Source organism: Neopsephotus bourkii, unplaced genomic scaffold, assembly GCF_033783945.1.
Source record: "Neopsephotus bourkii isolate Nb327-2 ecotype Australia unplaced genomic scaffold, CSIRO-AGI_Nbou_v1 NB_234, whole genome shotgun sequence".
Classification (NCBI taxonomy): Eukaryota; Metazoa; Chordata; class Aves; order Psittaciformes; family Psittacidae; genus Neopsephotus; species Neopsephotus bourkii.
This window is the reverse complement of record NW_026900744.1, coordinates 3,506,049-3,527,875: the sequence shown is the minus strand read 5'-3', so window position 1 is coordinate 3,527,875 and position 21,827 is coordinate 3,506,049. Positions and strand designations below refer to the sequence as shown.

General features: G+C 40.8%; 1 protein-coding gene across 1 annotated transcript in view; it reads right to left on the bottom strand.

Annotated features, from left to right (window-relative positions):
• Positions 1 to 4,366: 4,366 nt before the first annotated feature.
• The window catches only part of SPATA6 (spermatogenesis associated 6), a 48,218-nt gene continuing 30,757 nt past the window's right edge, over positions 4,367 to 21,827 (bottom strand). The window contains 5 exon segments of the mRNA XM_061344872.1: positions 4,367 to 5,009; positions 10,837 to 11,041; positions 15,748 to 15,836; positions 16,506 to 16,555; positions 19,541 to 19,641. Coding sequence (XP_061200856.1) covers positions 10,861 to 11,041; positions 15,748 to 15,836; positions 16,506 to 16,555; positions 19,541 to 19,641 — 421 coding nt within the window. The 3' untranslated portion in view covers positions 4,367 to 5,009; positions 10,837 to 10,860.

Here is a 21,827-nt window from a genome sequence, read left to right as displayed (position 1 = left end):
TCTGCATGCAGAGAAACAGGGCTTTATAACCATGGAAAGGCAAAAGAAGGGATAAAGCCAAAAGGAAATGATAAAAGACAAAATATAGAGGGAAACTTCACTGGGGTAAAGCTCATGGAAAGGAGGGCATATAGGCTACAAAGGCCCAGCATCTGCTGCACTTTTGGTCCAAAGGAAGAAAACAAACTCAGTAAATGTACACTGTTTAGATTCCTTTCTTATGCATTCTTTCACTTCCCTTTCCTTTCTCTTCTCTTCCCTTCCCAAGTAAAATAAGTATGCACACAAGAACGTATCAGAAACCCCCTCCTACTTTTACTGCCAATAGTAATGCAAAACCTTAAAACCAGCTTTGCCTTTGCATTGCTTTGTTCATACTCATGAACTTACATTTTGAGACCTGTATTTGTGTGGGTACCCACCACTGTGCCTTCACAGGACTTTCCCCACATCCTGGCTCTGGGCTGTGACATCTCCAGCAATGGCAATCCCACCACTCCCCTCCACAGCCTTGTGCCTGGGGGGTGCTTCCCCCCCATCCCAGATAATTCAGCCCACTTCTCCATTTCTCGGTGCACAGTGCTCCCAACACCAGCACCTCACACTCCTCTTCCTTGCCAAGGGGGGAAAGGAGAAGGTTGTTTGAAACAATTTCACATGACATAGTCAAGAAGCATCTCTCCTACAAATACCAAGGTTAACTTCTTACCTGTGGTGGATTCATCTTCTCTTACCCAGTTACCAGGTTGGGAGCAGTGTTTTAAGCCCCAGACTAAAGAAAATAACTCTGGTAACCTCAAGCTGTAGCAGTTTCAAACTGCTGACATATCGGCAAGAGGATTTCCAGGTGTGAATTCCTGTATCTCTGCAGAGCAGCAAAAGCACACTCACTGAACTGGCGGGTATTTAGCCAACACTGTATTGCTACCTAAGTCTTTCTAATTAAAAAGTCATCAACATAGCATAGGTCTTGAAAAGTTTATGACAAATAAGAAAAGCCTGAATATACCCCAAAGCAGGGTTTGGCTTCTCCTCAGATTAAAAGGTAATGAGTTCATAAGTGAAGCATGTTGCCCATCTGTTTAAGCTAGAGCCGTATCTCCAGTTACCCTGGGGACACTCTGTGGTTTGGTAAGTGGCAAGAGCTCAGCTGCACACGTCCAGGTCATACACACTGAAGTAGGACCAGAGTCAGAGCTTCTAGAAGGTCTAATCTACTTTGTCCTAGCATTTACTGGTAGAACTTGTGATCTTTGACTGAGCAATAACCACAGTGCATATGGCAGAATGTCCCTGCCTATTTCCTTACCAAACTAACATATTTCTTTTAGCGTAATTATCAATTTTGGCATAAAGACTGCAAGCTAAGAAACCAGTTTCTGGTTAAGATGCTCTAAAAAGTGTATATATACATATATATATATGTATATATATATAAAGCATACACTCCTTCCTTCTAGTGTGACTGCATCTTGCTCTGGCTTTCAACTGCTGGATTTGATCAAGCCTTTTATGCTACATTAAGCAGTTGTCTGTTATGAACTTACACCACATACATAAAAATCACAGACAGTGCATGCAGAGAAACAGGACTTTATAACCTTGGGAAGACAGAAAAGAGATAAAGCCAAAAGGGAATGGCAAAGGACAAAATACAGTGGTTGTGAAAACCACATATACACTTATTGGGGTACTTTTACTTTCCCCATTTCAGACCAGAAAAATGCTCAAGGAGTCTTTGTTGGTGCTGCCCATCGTTGCCCCAGGTTCCACCACACATGATGCTACTTCTTCCCACGTGTACCGTGACCGTCAGAGCGTGCATTTCTCCACCTTTCTGTAATCAAATGAGTCTTGAAACTCCTACAGGAGAGGCGGAGAATGCTTCTGCCCCAGAACAGCCCCTCAGCCTAAGTACTGGGCACTCTTCAAAGTCTGCTATGGAGTCCTTCGAGGAAAGCAGGGAAGTCTGTGGGCATCCACTGGCTCTTTAATTCCTGACTTTAGATCCCATTTAATACCTGAAGCCATCTTCACGCCTTCCCTCCCCTTGTCTCAAACACCTCTGCGAATCAACCTTCACCACAGTACACGGGGGGATGTTATTTAAGCATGTGCCATCTGGTCAAAGGCTGGCATCAAGGTATCGCTGTACCATTCAAACACAGCCCAAGATTTCATAAGCAAAAACTGAAACACCATGCAGTGCAGTATTACAGATAAGCTGTCCAAGCAAGACCAGATGGCACCACCATGCCAAGGACAACAGACAGATATTAAGTTGTCAGAGTACAAACCAAAGTCAGCCTGAGCTGCTGAGCTCATGCCATCTCTGTGCCTGGTTCCCAGGATCGACAAAGAAGCTGTCCCCTAGGACACTGCAGAAATAGACTCCTGCAAAGGGCACTTGAGCCACACGATGTACCCTGAGGAGGTCAGTGCCATGCAAGGGGAAGTGTGAACAGTACACACGTGTTAAACAGTACAAACATGTATACAAAACATAGGACCAACTGCACTTACAAACAATCAGTTACTGCTCCACGGTGTGGTTTCTCTACTAGACTACTATCAGGTTGGGTTGACGGCACTCCTGATTCAGTATTGGGCTGGAGATCATTGAGGACAATTCCTCTGCCTGCTCTCTGGTTTATACTGGTTTATTACTGCGTGTGTGCATGTGTGAGGGGGAAGGACCACGGCAACCATTTTAAGAAACCCCTAATTTTTGCTGCATTCTGTCAAAACAGGAATGTTGTCCAAAACATTCAGCTGTGACTCGCTGCTGTAGCTTCCACAACGCAACATCCAATTTAATATGTGAGCCTCATAACCAACTCATCCAGTGCAATAGTTCACATCAGTTTGAAGAAAAAAAATCCTGCTGGAAGCACAGGCAAGGAGCAGTGTCAATTTTTCATTAACCTACAGCCACTGTCTCTGTAGACTCACAGCTATAAGTAAGATTACTGTTATAATTTCTTCTGGTCCCCAAGGGGAGGGAAGAAAAACTTCCCAAAACTTTTAAGGTCATTAAACCCCCTCCTCCTGCCTTTAAATTGGAGGCAGTTTCAGTTTACTTTCATATTTCAAAATCAAATCTCAGCTTCAGCTTCACATCAAAGCAGAAATGTCAGTTGCTTTGTTTCTACATCTTCCATGAAAGAAGTTCCAGCTTATACATGAGCTGAATGCCAAGTAAATAGATTTTTCTGGGGAACAAAGGCAGCCTTTTTGTTTGTTTTAAACATATGTAAATAGAGTCCCAGGAGCTGAGCTGCCTGTCACTTCAACCAGGTTTACACTCATGTCACTCCAGCTGGTTATTTCTGACCGACCTTAGGTCAGCACTGCAGAAGTTCCCCTCCCTTCTCCTCCACACACTCAGCATCAAGGAGCCACTCCAGCCCTTTCCCTCCACCCTCATACCTCAGCAAAGGGGAAACAGCTTCATATGTATCCCTGTTTTTTGTTAGTTTCTTCTTTCCTTTTTCAGCTCCAGTTACAGAATCACAGTAATGCTCTGGTGCTCTGTCACAGTCCCCAAGACAGTTCTGAAAAGCTTTTGACAGATCAGATCAGTATCTGACAATATATGGCTACCATCAATAAGGTGTTGGGGCTGTGCTCCTACACACTAGTGTATTAAAGACTGATGTAACTACTCGTTCATGGTAGGGAGAGGCAGGGAAGAAACAGGAATGGATTGGTAAGAAAAATGGCAGGAGGGCACCATCAGTCTTGAGTTTTCCCTTTCCAGTATCAGGCATTTCAACAGTGGAGAGTTATTTTCCACAGAGCCAGAAGACAACAAACAGGAGCACAATCCCCTCACACACTCATCTTCCAGTACTCGCTTTTCTTTGCAAATCAATGCAAAATTAAGAGCACATAATGCTTGTCGTTTCCAAATGGCTTGGGTTATATCTCAATCTTCAGCACTTGTTTGGGGTGTAATACCGGGTAGCACTGAGGGATGCATCATTTCACAGGCTCCGCATAAGCCACAATTGAGAAAAATCCTCAAGTACACAAGAAACCTCAATTTTGATTGGCCAAGTCACCATAACTTATTGATAATTCAAATCACTTGAGTATTATTCAGTGTTTTCTTCTCTCTGCTTTTTTCATCTTTTGACAAGTTTACAAAGAAAAGAATGGAGCAGAGCTTAGCTGCATTACATCCAATATGCTGCCTACACAAACGCCAGAGAAGCTAAATGAACCCCAGAACATATGGCACTCTGCTGACAGGGCTCAGAAACTGGTTCTGCATGAGCAACAAGGAACATCTTGAAACACACAAGACATATGTGTTTTAGGAAGAAGATTGAAGTGTTTCATAATAAAACAGGACAAAGTGAAATACAAGTGCTGTATAAAATTTTAATTAAAAACTGGTTTTACCCCTCAACGTGAATATACAATATGTTCCCCAGATGGATTTCATATTTAAGTATTATCCAAACCAAAAACGTAAATGAGACAAATAAAGCCTTCAAAAATGGCACAGAGGCTAAAATGTATGTAAACACTAGATGACTGTGGTGAAAACAAGGCGGGCAGGGAAAGCAACCTCTTAGCAAATGCTTACTACTGGAGTTCTGAATGAACCAGTTCATACAACTATAGTTAACAACACAATTAGCTAACCGCTCAAAAATTCAAGTCAGTGTAACAATACAAATATAAGCATTAGAATTCACCCCCATTCAGCAATGTAAATAGTGCTTTTGTTACTTCAAAGTTTCACAGGTTATTTCACACATTGATTATTCATGGTATACTAATGCATAACTTGTGGCACGCCATGAGAAGCCACTCTCAAACCACTCTCAAAGCCTTCAGCTTCCCACCCCACCTCTCTGTGAAGCTCTGTCAATGGCATCAGCTCTGCAGGGTTACATAAATGCCTGACCACAGGACAGGGTTTTTGTGCTGTATTCTCAGGATCGGTCAATTCTTATGAACCAAGAGGGATGCTGTTGTGTAACAGCAAACTCCTTTCCCTGAAGAGCTGAGAAGAAGGCTCAGATCACCACTTCTCAGACTGCTAGGTCAGAAGCAATCACCCAGTGCTGAATGGAAATACACATGAAGAAAGAACACAATCTCCAAACTGATCAAGCAAAGAAAAAGATTACAGTTCCTTTATGTTGTCATCCTGACAAATTATCACTGCACTTCAGAGAATTTCTCACTCAAGACAAACAGGGAACAAACTGCAAGTTTTTGGCAAGCCAACACTGGTAACAAAAAGAGCTACAGCTTCATCTTTTAAGGGCTTTGGTTGATGATGTTTTGAATTCCATGGAGAAAGCAGTAGAAACCAGTGCACAAGTGGGGCTTGTGCTTAGTAGTTCACTATGTAATAGAAATACTAGCTGTTCTTGGTCACTTCCCACCACACCAGTTTATTCATTGAAACCGAAAGGAACTGGGCAAAGACTGGTTCTCTGCTGCTACCAGAGACCCTCACCTATCATAGAATCATAGAATAGTTAGGGTTGGAAAGGACCTTAAGATCATCAAGTTCCAACCCCCCTGCCATGGGCAGGGACACCTCGCTCTAAACCATATCACCCAAGGCCTTGTCCAACCTGGCCTTGAACACTGCCAGGGATGGAGCATTCACAACCTCCCTGGGCAACCCATTCCAGTGCCTCACCACCCTCACAGGAAAGAATTTCCTCCTTATATCCAATCTAAATTTCCCCTGTTTAAGATTTAACCCATTACCCCTTGGTCCTACCACTACAGTCCCTAATGAAGAGTCCATCCCCATCATCCCTATAGGCCCCCTTCAGATACTGGAAGTCTGCTATGAGGTCTCCACGCAGCCTTCTCTTCTCCAGGCTGAACACCCCCAACTTTCTCAGCCTATCTTCATATGGGAGGTGCTCCAGTCCCCTGATCATCTTCATGGCCTCCTCTGGACTTGTTCCAACAGATCCATGTCCTTTTTATGTTCAGGACACCAGAACTGCACACAATACTCCAAGTGAGGACTCACGAGAGCAGAGTAGAGGGGTAGGATCACCTCCTTCGACCTGCTGGTCACACTCCTTTTGATGCAGCCCAGGATATGAGATATCATTTGTCAGTGAGGTAGCTCATCAAGATCATCCACAGAAATATTATTCTATGTTCACTTATTTTCACCAGAAACAAGAAGCTAAGTTTCATTGACTTGAAAGTTTCCCCAATTCCTTTACTACTAACCAAATTTCTTGAGATACTCTCAGCATCCTGATAATGATCACTCCATAAACACTGAAGAAATGAACATCATGGTAGGTTTTCCTGTGACCCACAGATTCCACATTACAAGACTTATACAGTTATATGAAAGGTGAAGAATTTTGTTGCATAGCTCAGCATTTCAGCAAAGACTTTGAAGCTTGAAAATCAGGAAGAGTAGATTTAATAAGCTATTCCATGCACATGGACTGAAAAGGCAGAGATTCCTTTCAACTTACTTTCTCTGACAAACCCATGGCACACCACAACAAACTTTTCCACTGTCAAGTTGCACACTTCATTGCACCCCTTGCTCCTGGGGAGAAGATGAGAACAAATGATGTGATAGATGTTAATAGCGCTGATTAGTACACACGGCAGACAGCACTGAGACATCAGGATGACAAAAATGATTTGTATTAGAAAAGAAAAGATATCATGAGAACAATCAGTCTGAGTATGATGAACCCAAATCATGCAAGAGACAGAAGCTGAGCAGGATACCAACGGCAAAAATTAGCGCCTAAAAGCACATGTAGTAAAGTACTTCATTATCTTTTTCAGCCATCTCTTAGACTTAATAGATTTCTATCTTGATAAGATTAACACTTGCTTAATAACTGTCTAATTAAAACATAATAAAACTGGGAAAATTAAAATAAAGCCTCTTTAATAACCTGGAGATGAGATGGGACTTTTCAGCCAGGCTTCCACAAAATAATTTCTGCAACAGTCACCTCAGGATCCCAAAGCACTTCACAGTCATTTAATTAAACTTCAACAGAGCACAGACTCCCCATTTTACAGCTGAGGTAACAATGAGAGGGAGTTTGGAAGACTCTTTAATACTGAGCAGAGCTAAATGTTCTGTTACTTTACCAAAAATATAAATTCCCAACAACTCTAGGTAGAAATCTTTCTCCCCTCACCATTTTGGCAGCCTCTGAAGCAATAGCAAAATACAAACATGTGGTGCAAAATCTAAAGAACAGCTCTCATCATCTTCCAAGCTCCTCAGATTTGGAGTATAAACACTGCTGCCCATCTACAGAATCAACTAGATTGGAAAAGACCTTTAAGATCTGTCACTTCAGGACTGCCAAGATGCTCCTATGTGTCCCCATTACTCATCTTCTCCTGTACCTAGTGGATCAATTTAAGCTTCTCTTCTTCTAGTGGAAAACTTAGATAAGGGAAATCATTAGAGTCTGACATTTTTGCCTTCAATCCACAATAGGTCAATGACTGAGTGATTTCCAAAGCAACTACCACTCACCATCGAAGGATTTGCATTTCTACTGAACACAAGTAGATAGTTTGTGTAAAGCCACCCCAAGATCCTAAACTGTTGCAAGTTATTTGTAGGAATGAGGGGAGGGAGTAAGTAGGAAGCAGACTGACTTAATTAAAATGAAAGTGATTAAAATACTGCACTGAGTGCATACTGCAAGCAACACTGGATGCTGAATAGCATTTGGTGAGAATACTCATGGGTTATAATAACTTGGGGAGGGCAAGAGAAAGAGACAGACTCTACAGAAAAACACTAATTCCTTCTTAATCTAGCCCATTATTTCTAGATTTGAGTAGGCAGCTTTCCTTTAGGAAGTAAAATGATGGGGGTGGAATTATGCCATCCCACTGTCACTAACAGACCACTTTGTGGATGGCAAAAGATAAGGAATGAGCATAGAAAAATGCTATTTAAAGATCCACTCAGGAACCTGGAAATTTGCATTTGATAGAAGGGATTTAAATTGTATTAGAAGGCAAGGTGCACTAAACAATTACAGTTTATTACTACGTTGGTTCGCTGCCTGAACCTATACTTATCACATACTGCAGCAGCAAAGGAGCAGCAGTGCTCTGTGCACTTGAGCTGCATGCATATTAATAAGAGGGTTAGCTGAGCAAACAGGGAAGGGGCCAAATGCTTCTGAAAACAAAGTGGCTTGCAGATTTTATGGACAGATCGGAGTAATTTGGGTTTTAAGTCACATTTCAGAGAAAAGTTTTCCATTAACCAAACCAGATTTCCAGCACAGTGCTTGGAAAAGAACACTCTCTGCTGTATCACAGCATACAAGCTGTGGAATGACTCTGACCCAAGAGAGAAGCACATATCCTGCAGCAGCTGATTCAGAAAGACATTATACACACCATCTCCCCTCGCAGCTGGAGCAGGGCCAAAGACACTCACAGTCTATCTGCTTCATTTGTTGTTATGCTGCATACGAATGCTACACTGAGAATATTCATGCCAGTCAACAACTTCTTTTTTAATTCCCATCTAGTTTTTAACTTTGATGAAAAATTTTTCATCTTTGCTGACAACCTGAAGGTTGCCATATTACTGTATGTTTCCTTTCTTTAGCCAGGGGAATCAGACATACCCTAGCCATTCCTCTGGACCTCTCAGAAACACTACACTGTTTTTTCACCATGGCCTTCAACTTCCTTCACCTCCTCTTTGTGTCCTGACTCATCCATTAAAAAAACCCCAAAGCCTCAGCAGTCAGGCCTTCTAATCCATAGAACAAGGACTACAATCTGCTGGACTGCCAGGAATGGAAGTCATTCTGTCATAGAAGCAGATTAGGCCAAAGGCGAGCAGCCAATCTTCAGAAGACTGGAACATCTACTAAGCTATGATACTGGGGAGGGAAAACACAGAGAATATTGAATGAAAACTGTTGGATACCATAAGAAGAAGAATAAATCCTATGGCTCAAACTTATGTAACTGCAATAACCTTCGGATTTCAGTAGATTCACTTAAGCCAAAAGCTTGGAAAGTATCTCTTAGAATGTGACCTGCCTATTTAAGAGCCATTTGAATATAGGTACCTACTCTCCTGAGCAGCAAGGAGAAAGAAACTGTTCCTTTATGGACAAACATGGGGTCACAGGAACAGGCTGATGAATGAATACCAGGTACTGGTAGAACAATACTCCATGGCCACCATGCCTTCAGTGGCACAGCTTAAGTATGTTTTACTTTTCACTTCTGCAAAAAAAGTGCACTTCTACTTCCTAGAGTGACTCAACACTTATCCATAGCATAAGACTGTGCAACTAATGCCCTTTGAAAGCACTAATGTGCTAAATGGCATCAGGGACAGGAAGTTATCAGTGCTAATCCACTTCAACTGGTTTAACAGTTACGAAGAATAGAAATGTCTATATGCAAGACACTTCCTCTGAGAGTCCCCATTCCTGAAACAGAAGCACAAAGCCTTTCAACATGCTTTCCCACTAGCATAATTGCTCACCAACTGCTTTCTCAATTCAATTACGTTGTCTCAGCACTAAAGGATGGAAGGCAGAGTAGACCAACTTCTTGTTTATCTAGGCATGCTGGCAGGTTACAGTCATATGTTCTGCCATCTGTGCTGCTAGCTTTATCCTTTATCCAATCATAACAGGTAAAATGGCATTGGTGTAACTGAATCTGTTCTCTCAGACAGAGAAGGAGCCAGAACAGGCATTTGTTTTTTCCCCCCATTCTGAAAGGAAGCAGGAGATGGACACTCTTGCCCTTTTAAAACATTCTGCTTTTCAATACATGGGCAATTTGCCCTGGTCTGCTAATGTGGGATCTGCTCAATGTAAGGCTGTAAAGGTTCCATCTCTGGGGAAAGCATCGAACTGCTGATGAACATTTGGTGGCCTTTAGCAAAAATGATGCTATTTCTGCCAACAGGATCCCAGCAGACTGGGAAGGACAGGCTCCAGATTAGGTGGGATTGTGATGCAGGAACATCAGAAGGCCTGCACAAAGTATATGAGGAGTTTGCTGACTAGCTGCAGCCTTTCCCCCTCCACACTCTTTTGTTATTCATATTGGTTAAAATTACAAATATATTGGCAAATACTGTGGCTTCATTTAAGAGAAGCTGGAAGCTCTCAAATGCACAAGGTGTGTGAAGATGACCTTTCTTCGGATACAAAGGCTGCTGAGCTGTGTGGGTTTCTTTTAAAATTTGACAGTATTAGGAAATTTGTGACTAAAGGTGCTTGAAATCACTTTGAAAACAGGTCTATAGGTCAGTATCAGAGTTCTCAAAACTAAATAATCCAAAGCCAATATTCTAGAAAACAATTCCCTTTGTCCCACATGGGATGCTTTTAAGAGAACGCTCACATTCACCTTCCTTTTTAGACCCCCTCTCTGAACACTATGATATATTGCTTTCTTAGTCAAGTCTATGTCACTAAATAGCTTTAATTATTAAGTAATAATTGGCTGCAGCAAAAACCTGAGTTAATATCAGACAGCAACGTCCAGCAGACCTATTACTCTTCAAATGTTTTCAAATGAGCCTTCTTTTCATAGTCCCACAGGAGTAACTAACACTATCTTGCTTAACTGTGGATGGGCTTAGTTGCTGTTATTTCTTTGTCTGATTTCTTGTTTCGAGGGGGAGGAAGAGAAGGAAGAACAAGGTGAGGAGCAGAGTTAATAGTTTCCTTTGGCAGCCCAGGCCAAAACCCCATTTCTTGAAAACCCTGCCCAACCATAATTACACCTTAAAAATAGAGTACAAATATTTGTTACATAAAAATAGATCTCATAACAAATACGAACACTGCATGCTGTGCATTTCCAGGTGAACTGTTATTAGGAGTGTGTTTTTTTGTCTGAAGCAGTGCCAGCAGCTTTTTGGTACATGTTTCTGTATATTTTCTCAAGACTCTCTTCAAAGATGGCTCTGTGAGGCTTCCCTTTGTATACAGATGCACGATTAGACCAATATTCACCATTATCCAAGTGAACAGTAGTGCTCTGCTGCACTGGTGAACTGTCAAAAGAAAGGAGAGAACAAATAATGAACAAATCAAGATAAGGAATAGGAATCAGAAGGCCAAAATTAGAGCTGCTAAACACAGATTACCTTTCACAAATTGAAATGAAAACTGCACTGCAGCTACTTCTAAGAAATGGGAGCCTCATGTTATTCATACACACAAATTCTCCCCCACTTATCTGAGTGCACTTGATAATACCTCCCAAATAGAAAGCAAATTAATTTTCAAAGAGCATGCAGTAATCTTGCTGTATATTGATAGGCAGCGTGCTAGGTACTAAGCCTATGCAAGAGCAACACAGTAGGATTTTTGTGTCCTTTCAAGGTTAAAATGTAACCACAAGCAGCTATTTCAATATGAAGACAATCTATCAGAGGTATACTAAATTACTGTGGTTGCAGCTGGAAAGTGCTCTATCGGAAGCATCTTGGATTAAGTATTCTCCCAAATACATTATGATATAGTGGCAATCGAATGTTCCTTCCCCACCCCATCTTCTGTGTCACTGTTTTAATATTAAGCACAAATAACAGCCTCATATTTCAGCTGCTTTGAGAAATTATTTCCTAGATCTACGAAGTGAAATTTATTCTCTGAAAATCATTACAAAACACTGACAGAGCTGAAGTATGTATAGTGAAACTCCATGACTATTTGCCTTCTCTTAAAACTTTCCAAACAAAGGCTTGTGTCACATAATGAAACGAGCATTTTCCTGTAATAAAGCATGAAACAAGTAGTTAAAAAAATCATAAGCAGAAAATGGCTACTGAGGTGATATTTTTCACATTTGCCCAAAGGTTCAGTCACTTAAGACATGCAAAACTTAGGACAGTTATCTTCACCCTTACATGACTGTTCTCAGGCCGCAAAAAGAAACCAGAAATATGAAGCTTACAGTGTCCATCTTTGCTTAGGAAATGGATTACATATTGAAGGGAAGCTTTACATTTTCTTACACATATGTAACTTATTAATCTACTATGGTCAAACCAGTACTTAAAACATTGTCCTCAAGTGACATGGTGACATGGACAGTGGGATTGAGTGCGCCCTCAGCAAGTTTGCCGATGACACCAAGCTGTGTGGTTCGGTTGATACGCTGGAGGGAAGGAATGCCATCCAGAGGGACCTTGACACGCTTGTGAGGTGGGCTGATGCCAACCTCATGAAGTTTAACCATGCCAACTGCAAGGTCCTACACCTGGGTCGGAGCAATCCCAGACACAGCTACAGGTTGGGCAGAGAAGAGATTCAGAGCAGCCCTGCAGAGAAGGACTTGGGGGTGCTGGTTGATGAGAAAATGAACATGAGCCGGCTTCAGTGTGCGCTTGCAGCCCAGAAAGCCAACCGTATCCTGGGCTGCATCAAAAGGAGCGTGACCAGCAGCTCAAAGGAGGTGATCCTGCCCCTTTATTCTGCTCTCTTGAGACCTCACTTGGAGTATTGTGTGCAGTTCTGGTGTCCTCAAAATAAAAAGGACAGGATCTGTTGGAACAAGCCCAGAGAACACCACGAGGATCATAAGGGGGCTGGAGCACCTCCCATACAAAGACAGGCTGAAAAAGTTGGGGCTGTTCAGCTTGGAGAAGAGAAGGCTGCGTGGAGACCTCATAGCAGCCTTCCAGTATCTGAAGGGGGCCTATAGAGATGCTGGGGATGGACTCTTCATTAGGGACTGCCGTGATAGGACAAAGGGTAATGGGTTAAAACTTAAACAGGGGAAGTTTAGATCGGATATAAGGAGGAAGTTCTTTACTTTAAGGGTGGTGAGGCACTGGAATGGGTTGCCCAGGGAGGTTGTGAATGCTCCATCCCTGGCAGTGTTCAAGGCCAGGTTGGACAGAGCCTTGGGTGATATGGTTTAGTGTGAGATGTCCCTGCCCATGGCAGGGGGTTGGAACTCAATGATCTTCAGGTCCTTTACAACCCAAACTATTCTATGATTCTAAGTTAATATCAGTAAACACCTGTGACACAACTGAAAGAAACCTTTTGTCAAAAGACTCACAAATATACTTCTATCTAGCTTCATCAAAACACGAAGTTTTCACTTTAAGAAAGGAAAATGGTGAGGGAAGAAGAGGAAGACGTAGGATCAGTTTTCTAAATTCCCATTTCTAAGTTTCCACTGTCCCATGAAAACAAAAGAAGGAATAGCTTTTGCTTTCAGATTTCTAACATTCAAATATTAGGGTGATGCCAACCTATACCATGCAAAACAACAAGATCTCTACGTGGCTCTAATATCAAAAAGGAAGGCAGGCCACTTCCACACTTTTTCAAAAGAGCTCCAACATTTAACGTCAGTCAACAGCATGAAGCAAACTTAAACCTGTTCATCATCCCGGAGAGGGTGAACTGTGCTCACAGTTTGGACACAAACAACCCACCTACCAAACAGCAAAACTGAGAAAAGTTATACAGGCCCGTGTTAAACGTAGACAAGTCAATACCCTTGGGACCCACGAACAACTGAAGTTTTACCTCCTCTTTTCTTCAGTTGGTGTTACCTCACTTGTGATGAAGCATTCTCAGGCCAACAAATAAGCACGGTGCTAGAAGTGGCACTTGTAGCTATACAAGAAATGACTCTGACACTCTTTTCCCTGGTATTCATTTCCTGCAGGCAGCCTTGTGCTTGACTTTTCTTTCTCTTTGACTAAAAGCTTGATCTACATGTAGAGACACTCAAAATCCAAGCACTTTAACTGCAGTAAAGGAAATACTCAAAAACCCAACAGTAACTTTCACAGGTTCCTTATTCTGGTACTGACAAAGACTATAAAAAAAAGATATAAGCTTAAGTTTACCTTCTTTTTTTGGAGGGGGGAGTGTGTGCATTTCCATTAGTCAGATCTTGCACATGAGATACTTAGCACTGGTGTGCAAAAGGATACAGCCAAGCTAGAGAACAGTCCCTCTGTTGCCTCAACTGGAAATCAGCTGACAATCCAAGCTAAGCAATCTGGGAATTACACTTACAAATTGTATTAACAGCAAGACTTCTTCACGCAACTCTCTGCTCTGAAATACCTGTCATAGGCTTTTGTTCCCTCATACATCTCCTTTACGAGTCACAGAAGTTCTTTTCTGAGTGAATTATGTGCTAAATATTTCACAAAACACGGACCTTTTCCTTACTCGCAGTGGTTTTCAATCATCTATCTGCTTTACTGCCAACATTTGGTCAACAGTACCATGTCCTTCTATGAACTTTGTCTCTGTCCTTGTATCCTGTTTATGAGCACTGTGGCAAACACTCAGCAGTCACTTTCCTCGAGTCCTTTCATGTCTCACCCTTAGTGCTGCTGGCCTCTAAACCCAAGGAGCAGTCTTTTCCCAATCTGAGTGCCACATTTCATATCTCATCACTTCAAGATTCTGTAGTATTAAGGTTTGGGTTTTCTTTTTTCATGGTCTGCAGTTTCAGCATCAACCTCAAAGTCCCAAAGCTGCCTCAAAACAAAAACTTGCACTTTTTTTCTCACAAACACATCCTACAAAATGTAATTGCAGCAGCTGTCAGGGCCAAGGTTAAGGGAGCAAAAAGGCTACAGAAAGATTAAAGGAGTGAGCACAGGAATACCAACAACTTCAACAGCAACTTCACATACATGTGGAAAACTAACTAGCTCCCTTGCACCGAGGTGACTACAGTTTATAGGAATTAAAAAAAAAGAAGCCAAGAAATTATAAATGAACATCTTAGAGCTAACTGATTGCAAGCTGAAGTTTGCTACGATACCCGTATTGACTTACCCTCCTTTCAAGTGCGATTCGGGAAGCCTTTGTTACAAAATATTGCATCACACTTAATTATCAAAATAAACCCTATTTATTCTTATGTCAGGATCTCTCAAATTTAGCACCACAGTTCCAGGACTTCTCTCTTTATATAAAGAAAATCAGAAAATCCAAAATCCAAACAATCCAAATCCATACAATCCAAGAAACATTTTACATTACTTGGTACTTTTCCTCCAACAAGTACCCAAAGTGTTGTACAAAATCGTGTGCATGCACAGAGAACATCAATATTGATAACTTCTACTAAAGACGTTGTCAAAGTCAATTCAACTGGTGCTTTTAAGTAAAATATTCAAGAAAAACCCTAGTCATAAATGTGAGGAGTACACAGAATAATTAACCTACATAAACCAGGCTTTCAAGATCTCAGGCTTTCAAGACATCTTCTGAAATATGGCAAGCTGAATCACAAAACCATAGTATATATATTTGCTATGTATTTTGAAGCTGCTTCTCTTTTGCAAATGTGTTTTGGAAAAAAAAGAAGAAAACAACCAAAGAGCCTGAAGCCATATCACTGAATAAACTCCAATTTATTTTTGTACTCCCATAGGTTTAAGAAAAAAATAACTAATTAGTTATTTTTAAAGTGTCATTTGCTCTCTGGTTGATGAAATCTAAAACATGCTGCCCAAGGATCATTTTTATGACCAAGTCCAGTTCCAAAATGAGTGTTTTATGAAGACTATACTGACACACTGCCAAACAGCATGAAAGGCGTAATTATAGTTAACTGCATTTTGCTTTTGGTAGGAGTAACTCCTACAGAAGCTTTTCCCCAGTGCAATATATTACACAGCTCAAAATAGGAAGAGAAATTTTTAGCTAAATTTAAAGGGCAATATCAGGATTATGACTGTTCTGTCTTGGTCAGAGAAAAACTCCATACCCGTTCTGTTGTTCCCTCATGGATAAGGGTGCTTTAAGCGCAGATTCTCTCGTCTTAGTCAAGCCTCCTTTAGATGAGTTACTCTCATCCTGAAAAAAAAAGGAAGAAATCAAATTCTCATTACCTTGGTTTCTGATTACAATGATCTCATTTCAAAAATTCTTTCCATTTAGTACTATCTTTCCATTTTGACTATTAAAGTGCTTACATTTCTTGGGGGAGAAAGGGACAAAGTGTAATGAGCCAAATGCCATTTATGAACACTTTTAATTAAGTTCAGTACAATTCAGCTAATAATTTTCAGGTAATAAACTGGAAAGAATTTCTAGACAATATAGATCTAGAGAGCTATGCAGACAGCACAAGCTTTAGTAATCCCCAACAAACACATGGGTAAAATGCTATGAAACTGCTCACTGCCTTACTTTTGTTTCTTGCAGAAAAGGGGGGGAAAGAACCTAAAACTTACTATTTATTAGCTTTTCTGATGAGCCATCATTATCCATTTAATGCATTTTACCAGACTGAAGCATTCCACACATCTAAATACTTCGATTCCGTATACAAGGCTGAAAACATACTTAGCCAATTAAAAAAAATACCAATGATACACTTAATGACCCTTCAGTGGTATTCTTAGTAGTCACTAGAAAGCAGTCTGATCTTCTAAATGCTATCTAGACATTAATTAAGCCATATTTGCCTTCTTAGGTAAGTAAGAAAGACAACATTTCATGTGAAGGGAGCCAGTTGCTCACCTGAGGCAGGATGGTAGAAATTCCACCACACACAACCATGTGTCTTTACTCTGAAGAGCAAAGACACTACTTAAGAGGTGATACTAAGTGTGGCCTTCAGCAGAAGCCAGTTGTTGTAAGGATTAGTAAACAAAATCATCTTTCATGCTATAGAAGAAATAACTGGAAACAAAGACTGTGCAGTAAAAATCATCACACCTGCTGGTAACGCAAAACTGAGAGAAAAGACAATGAATATAGTGGAAGATGGCAGTAAGATGCAGAGCAAACTAAACGGCAGGTGTATGGATGAGCTAAAATGTAACATGATTTATTGTGGTATAATACGAGGTAATAAGTGTATTTCTAAACAGGAAAACTCTCTTCCTTCAGCAGTCACAAACTATAGAGCACTGAAGAGGAAATGGGGTACAGTGGTAAATAAAACTGCAGCATTTGCCAGAGGCAAATTATGTTGTGGAAAGCAAAAAAAGATGGAAACATTATGGATACTGTCAGAATGTCACAGCAGAAAGCTACAGTGGGCACCCTAAGGAATCTGCAGCAGAGCTCTAGTCACACTAGTTTTATAGAACATTATGGAAACAAAATTTTGGAAAACACAGCTGAATGCTTCTGGGAATAGTTATTTAGCAGAATGAAACAAAATAAGAGATATTTTTTTTAACCTTTCAAACTTTGAAGGAGAATCCAGAGTGAAGCCAAAATCTACTTGCCAGGCTGCCAGTGCACTTGCTTTACTATTCCTTCAACTTTCAAGATGACTCATTTACCTTATCCATCCACTCATCCTAGATTTTGTGCAGTCTGGGGAAGAACAAACCAATCCTGGTGTATTTTACAGTACTCGCTGCAAGTAGGCCTGATTTTCATTTTGTTTTAAGCAGGTCAGCTGCTGTTAGCACAGCTTTAACGAGTTAGCCGTACACAGCCACCAAACACCATGCGACTTCTCTGTAACATCCTCCCATTCCTTTTGGTTGGTGGAAGAAAGTGGAGTAAGAAAAATGGTCCTTTTTCAACACCGTTCTGACCATGTTGCTAATTAGACTCAAAAATATTATCCAGAACCCTGATTTTCTTGGGCACAAACATGTTGAGGTTTTCCAACAGGAAAGGAAACAGAAAAGCATCATCTCTGATTTTTAATCCCTGTGAGTATTCAGCAAGGGTTTGATTCTGGAAGTGACAAGGTGTGCTAACAGAAAGCCAACAGAAAGTCCCATGCTTCAAGAATCTAACAACATGCTTGCAAAATTGTGTGCATCTGTGCAATGTTGCAGTAACAACTGAGTATCTGTATGTTTTAATCATTCTAAATGTTTTAAATTATATAAGTAAGTAAATAGGAAGAAAATGATGGAATTCTCCTTTACCCATTATTGTACTTAATGGTCTTTATGACTTTCTGAACAGACCATATAATCAGCCATCCAGCTGTCCTAATAAACTAGTAAATCTTTTACCAAAAAGTCATGGTCTATTGCTCAAGGAAAGTAGTCAAAGACCACTGGAGGTAGTTCAGGCTGTGTAAACTTTCATTACATGTAGGTGCTAGACCATAATGAAATCCAATTTGTTATCTTAAATTCATTGAGACATCAGAGAAGCATTTGACATGATTTGTACCTATTTTGGAGTAGCTGAGACACAGAAGTGTGATGGGCATCTTCTATTTGAGAGGCAGCAGCTCACAAGATAACAATGGCAGTATACAAACCCAGGGAGGTACAGCATGAACTAAATCAAACAGTCTTAGCATGCACGAGAGAAGAGGTTTTGAGTTTAAAACAAAAAGCACGACAACTAAGCTGAAAATGAAGGTTGAACAGAAAAAATAGTCAGATTAAGAGAGCATGAAGGCAACACAAAGAGCTGCCTAGGACGGCTGAATTTGGGGAAATAGATAAATAAATAGAGAATTCAGAGCTAAGACATTTTTTCAGTACATCTTGAAGCAGTGGATTGAGGCAACACCCTTCACTCTGCCATGGGTTTACTGCAGTAGGTGGAGTCACTGTGTCCCAGCCAGCAAAACTCATGTGCCAATGTGTTATGTCTGCTGTTCCGTGTTGAAGTGTGAGGTGGTGGGGGAGGCTCCCACACTTCTCACTGACACAGTAAACTACATCAGAGGGGAAACGTGGACAGCTGGGGACAGTAGTAACTTAAAGTTGCAGGACCATTCAAAAGCAGATTTCTATCAACACTCCCTTTTTTCTAAGAGGAGAAACTGAAGCAAAAAAAGATGTCTTTCTCCACTTTGGGAGACTCGTGTGTCTTCTAACCGATCAATAACATTTGTGTCTTAAGACTGTCAGACAAAAATAGTCATTTCATCAGAGCTCCTAATCTTACTCATAGCTAATCTCACCCTTATATCCTTTTATCTTACCTTTCTTCTACCTCACCTCACACTTAAGACCCTGAGTCCTTTGCAGATGAGCACTACTGTTATTCAGTTTGTACAATGCTTTGGGATTGTGCTGGGTCACAACTGGGTTTCTCAAAATGGCAACAGTGAAAATTTTTAGCTGTCTAAAATCACACTTCAAGATTCCATCAGTCTCAAGGACGAAATATTCTGATCCCGGGCTATAATCTTATTAGATAAAGAGCTCTGCTCACCGAAAGTCATGTAATTAAGGGAAAAAAAAGCACACATCTGAAGAATAACATTAGCTCTACAAACAGCTGGATACAAGCAGCTGCTGATGTGCAGCTGCACAACATGTTAAGCCTTGATGTTCTACATATCTGTAACATATTTTTTTCTTTGAATTGGAAGTGGAGAACTAGATATATATATAAGAAAGTATTTGTTCTCAATAACCCATGAGAGGGTTACCTATAGCAACTACAAATAAGCAGGCTACTCAAAACAGTGTGAAACAGTTCAGCTTAGGGACTAGATTCATATTTCTACAACAAAGGCTGCCTCAAAAGGACAATGTTATAATAAAACCAGGACTGCAGGTACAGTTCTCTTCCTCAGCCATCTTGGAGAAAAGAAAGGATTTAGTTTGCAGTCAAACTCACAATTAGGCGCTGTCTAGCACTGTGTGTCCTCAAAATATTTTTCACTCTCGTGTGGATCTCCTCTCCATTTGCTGGTAAAGGCCAACCAGAGGTAAATCTGGAAGAGAAAAAACAAAGGGAAGAAACATTTCCTTGTTGAAAACACAAACATGCTTTTGACTCAAGTTTGTTTGTGTTTTTTTTATTCTGCTGTTGTTTTAAATCATGAAGCATGCATTACTTCTTTCTATTTGGAACATACACAATGTTTAGGTTTGTTTCTTTTGCTCCTCTGGGGTACAAGTAAAGAGTGATTTCAAAGCAGTGCACAATACCAACAAAAGATGTGAAACAGAAAATGTTGATGATTTTGTAACTTCAGTAATATTTCTGTAATGTTTGCATTGTCTCTACGGGATAGAAAAGTTATACAGTTATTCTGTTCTCAGTGATCAGGTTTTATTTTCCTCTCTTTAAAGGAAGTATAATACACATCAAATTCTTTTCACTGGAATAAATCAACAGGAACATAACCCCAACGAGTGCAAATTGGAAAGCCCATGGAGTAAAAAAATTGCAAATTCACAGTCTTCATTTCAGAAGATAGAACTGCATTTTAAGTTGCTTTTTTAAATTAAAAACCAGGTAGCTTGCTTGATATGAGTGACTTCAAGCTAACAGCTACTTTGGGATTTTATCCTTCTATGTTTTGCAGCACATTTTTTTCCACTTTTCTAAAACCCAAACTACTCATAGAATCATAGAATAGTTAGGGCTGGAAAGGACCTGAAGATCATCTAGTTCCAAGCCCCCTGCCATGGGCAGGGACACCTCACACTAAACCATGTCGCCCAAGGCTCTGTCCAACCTGGCCTTGAACACTGCCAGGGATGGAGCATTCACAACTTCCCTGGGCAACCCATTCCAGTGCCTCACCACCCTCATCTGTCTCAGCAAATTCAGAAGCTGGCTGAAATTATCCTGGGCTGCATCAAAAGAAGCCTGACCAGCAGGTCAAAGGAAATGATCCTTCCCCTCTACTTTACTCTTGTGAGACCCCACTTGGAGTAAGGAAGAAGTTCTTTACTGTGAGGGTGGTGAGGCACTGGAATGGGTTGCCAAGAGAACTGGTAAATGCTCCATCCCTGGCAGTGTTCAAGGCCAGGTTGGACAGGGCCTTGGGCGACATGGTTTAGTGTGAGGTGTCCCTGCCCATGGCAAGGGTTTGGAACTAGACGAATTGAAGTTTCTTTCCAACCCAAACCATTCTATGGTTCTATAAATTTCATAAAAATAGTTATTTTCAGACCATTAAGGGAGGCAAGTAGGATTTTAAGAATAGGATCATTTACACACCAACCACAAATTAGTTCACTCAAAAATATATCTGAGAAAAAAAGAGTGAGAGGGGTCAACAGCAGGAAAGAATTATTGGTATAAACTGACAAAATGATTACACAATCTCAGCACAGTGGATAGCAAAAGGGCACCAAAACAAGATTGTGCATCTTCATTTCAATGTTTCCTAACCTCTGAGAACCTGACTTGGCACCAGGAAAATAAAAACTCTCAGTGTGGTATCATGTTAGTATGAATGAGGGTCACCAGGAAAGCTGTGAGCTGGCAAGCCATACCAGTGCAATCTGAGCTGGTGAAACAACAGCCAACAGCAGTACTGGGCTGCCATACTCTGGGTGGAGTAGGAGCACAAGAAACAGTGACATGCTTTGATAGCTGGCTTCACAAATTTGATGCAGCAGAGAAACATCATGATCCTAAGGCCTGAGATTCCACAGTGGGCTCTGGATGGGGTTGTGGGACTGGGACTGCAAGCCCTTCTGCCCTCTTCTCTCCAGTTTATCATATTCCCTGCATTATCCAGCGTGTCACTCTGAAATCCCCAATCTGATCATGCCTGGCTTAGTTTACCTTCAATAGACTTCCAGAAATTTCAATACAGCTACAGAACTGTACAGCTCTTTCTAAAAAGGACAAGTCGAGTACACACAGAAAGCTTTAGTACAAAACAAGTAACTTGTCAATGTTAAAATTAACGGAAGCAGGATCCTGAAAATAGGAAGTGTCAGTCTGCCTTGAAGGTTAAGGCAGGGCAGGGAGTTCTTTGCAGTCTTTTGAATTATTCCTTCTATTAACAGAGAGAAACAGAAATGTAAGTAGAAAGTGACCATTTCTCTGCTTTTAAGTAACTTTATTCTATTTTCTTGTATCTTATCAACTTATTTGGACTTATTACTGCTTACCTTTATGAAACATATATCTCTGTTCCAAATAGCCCCAGTATTT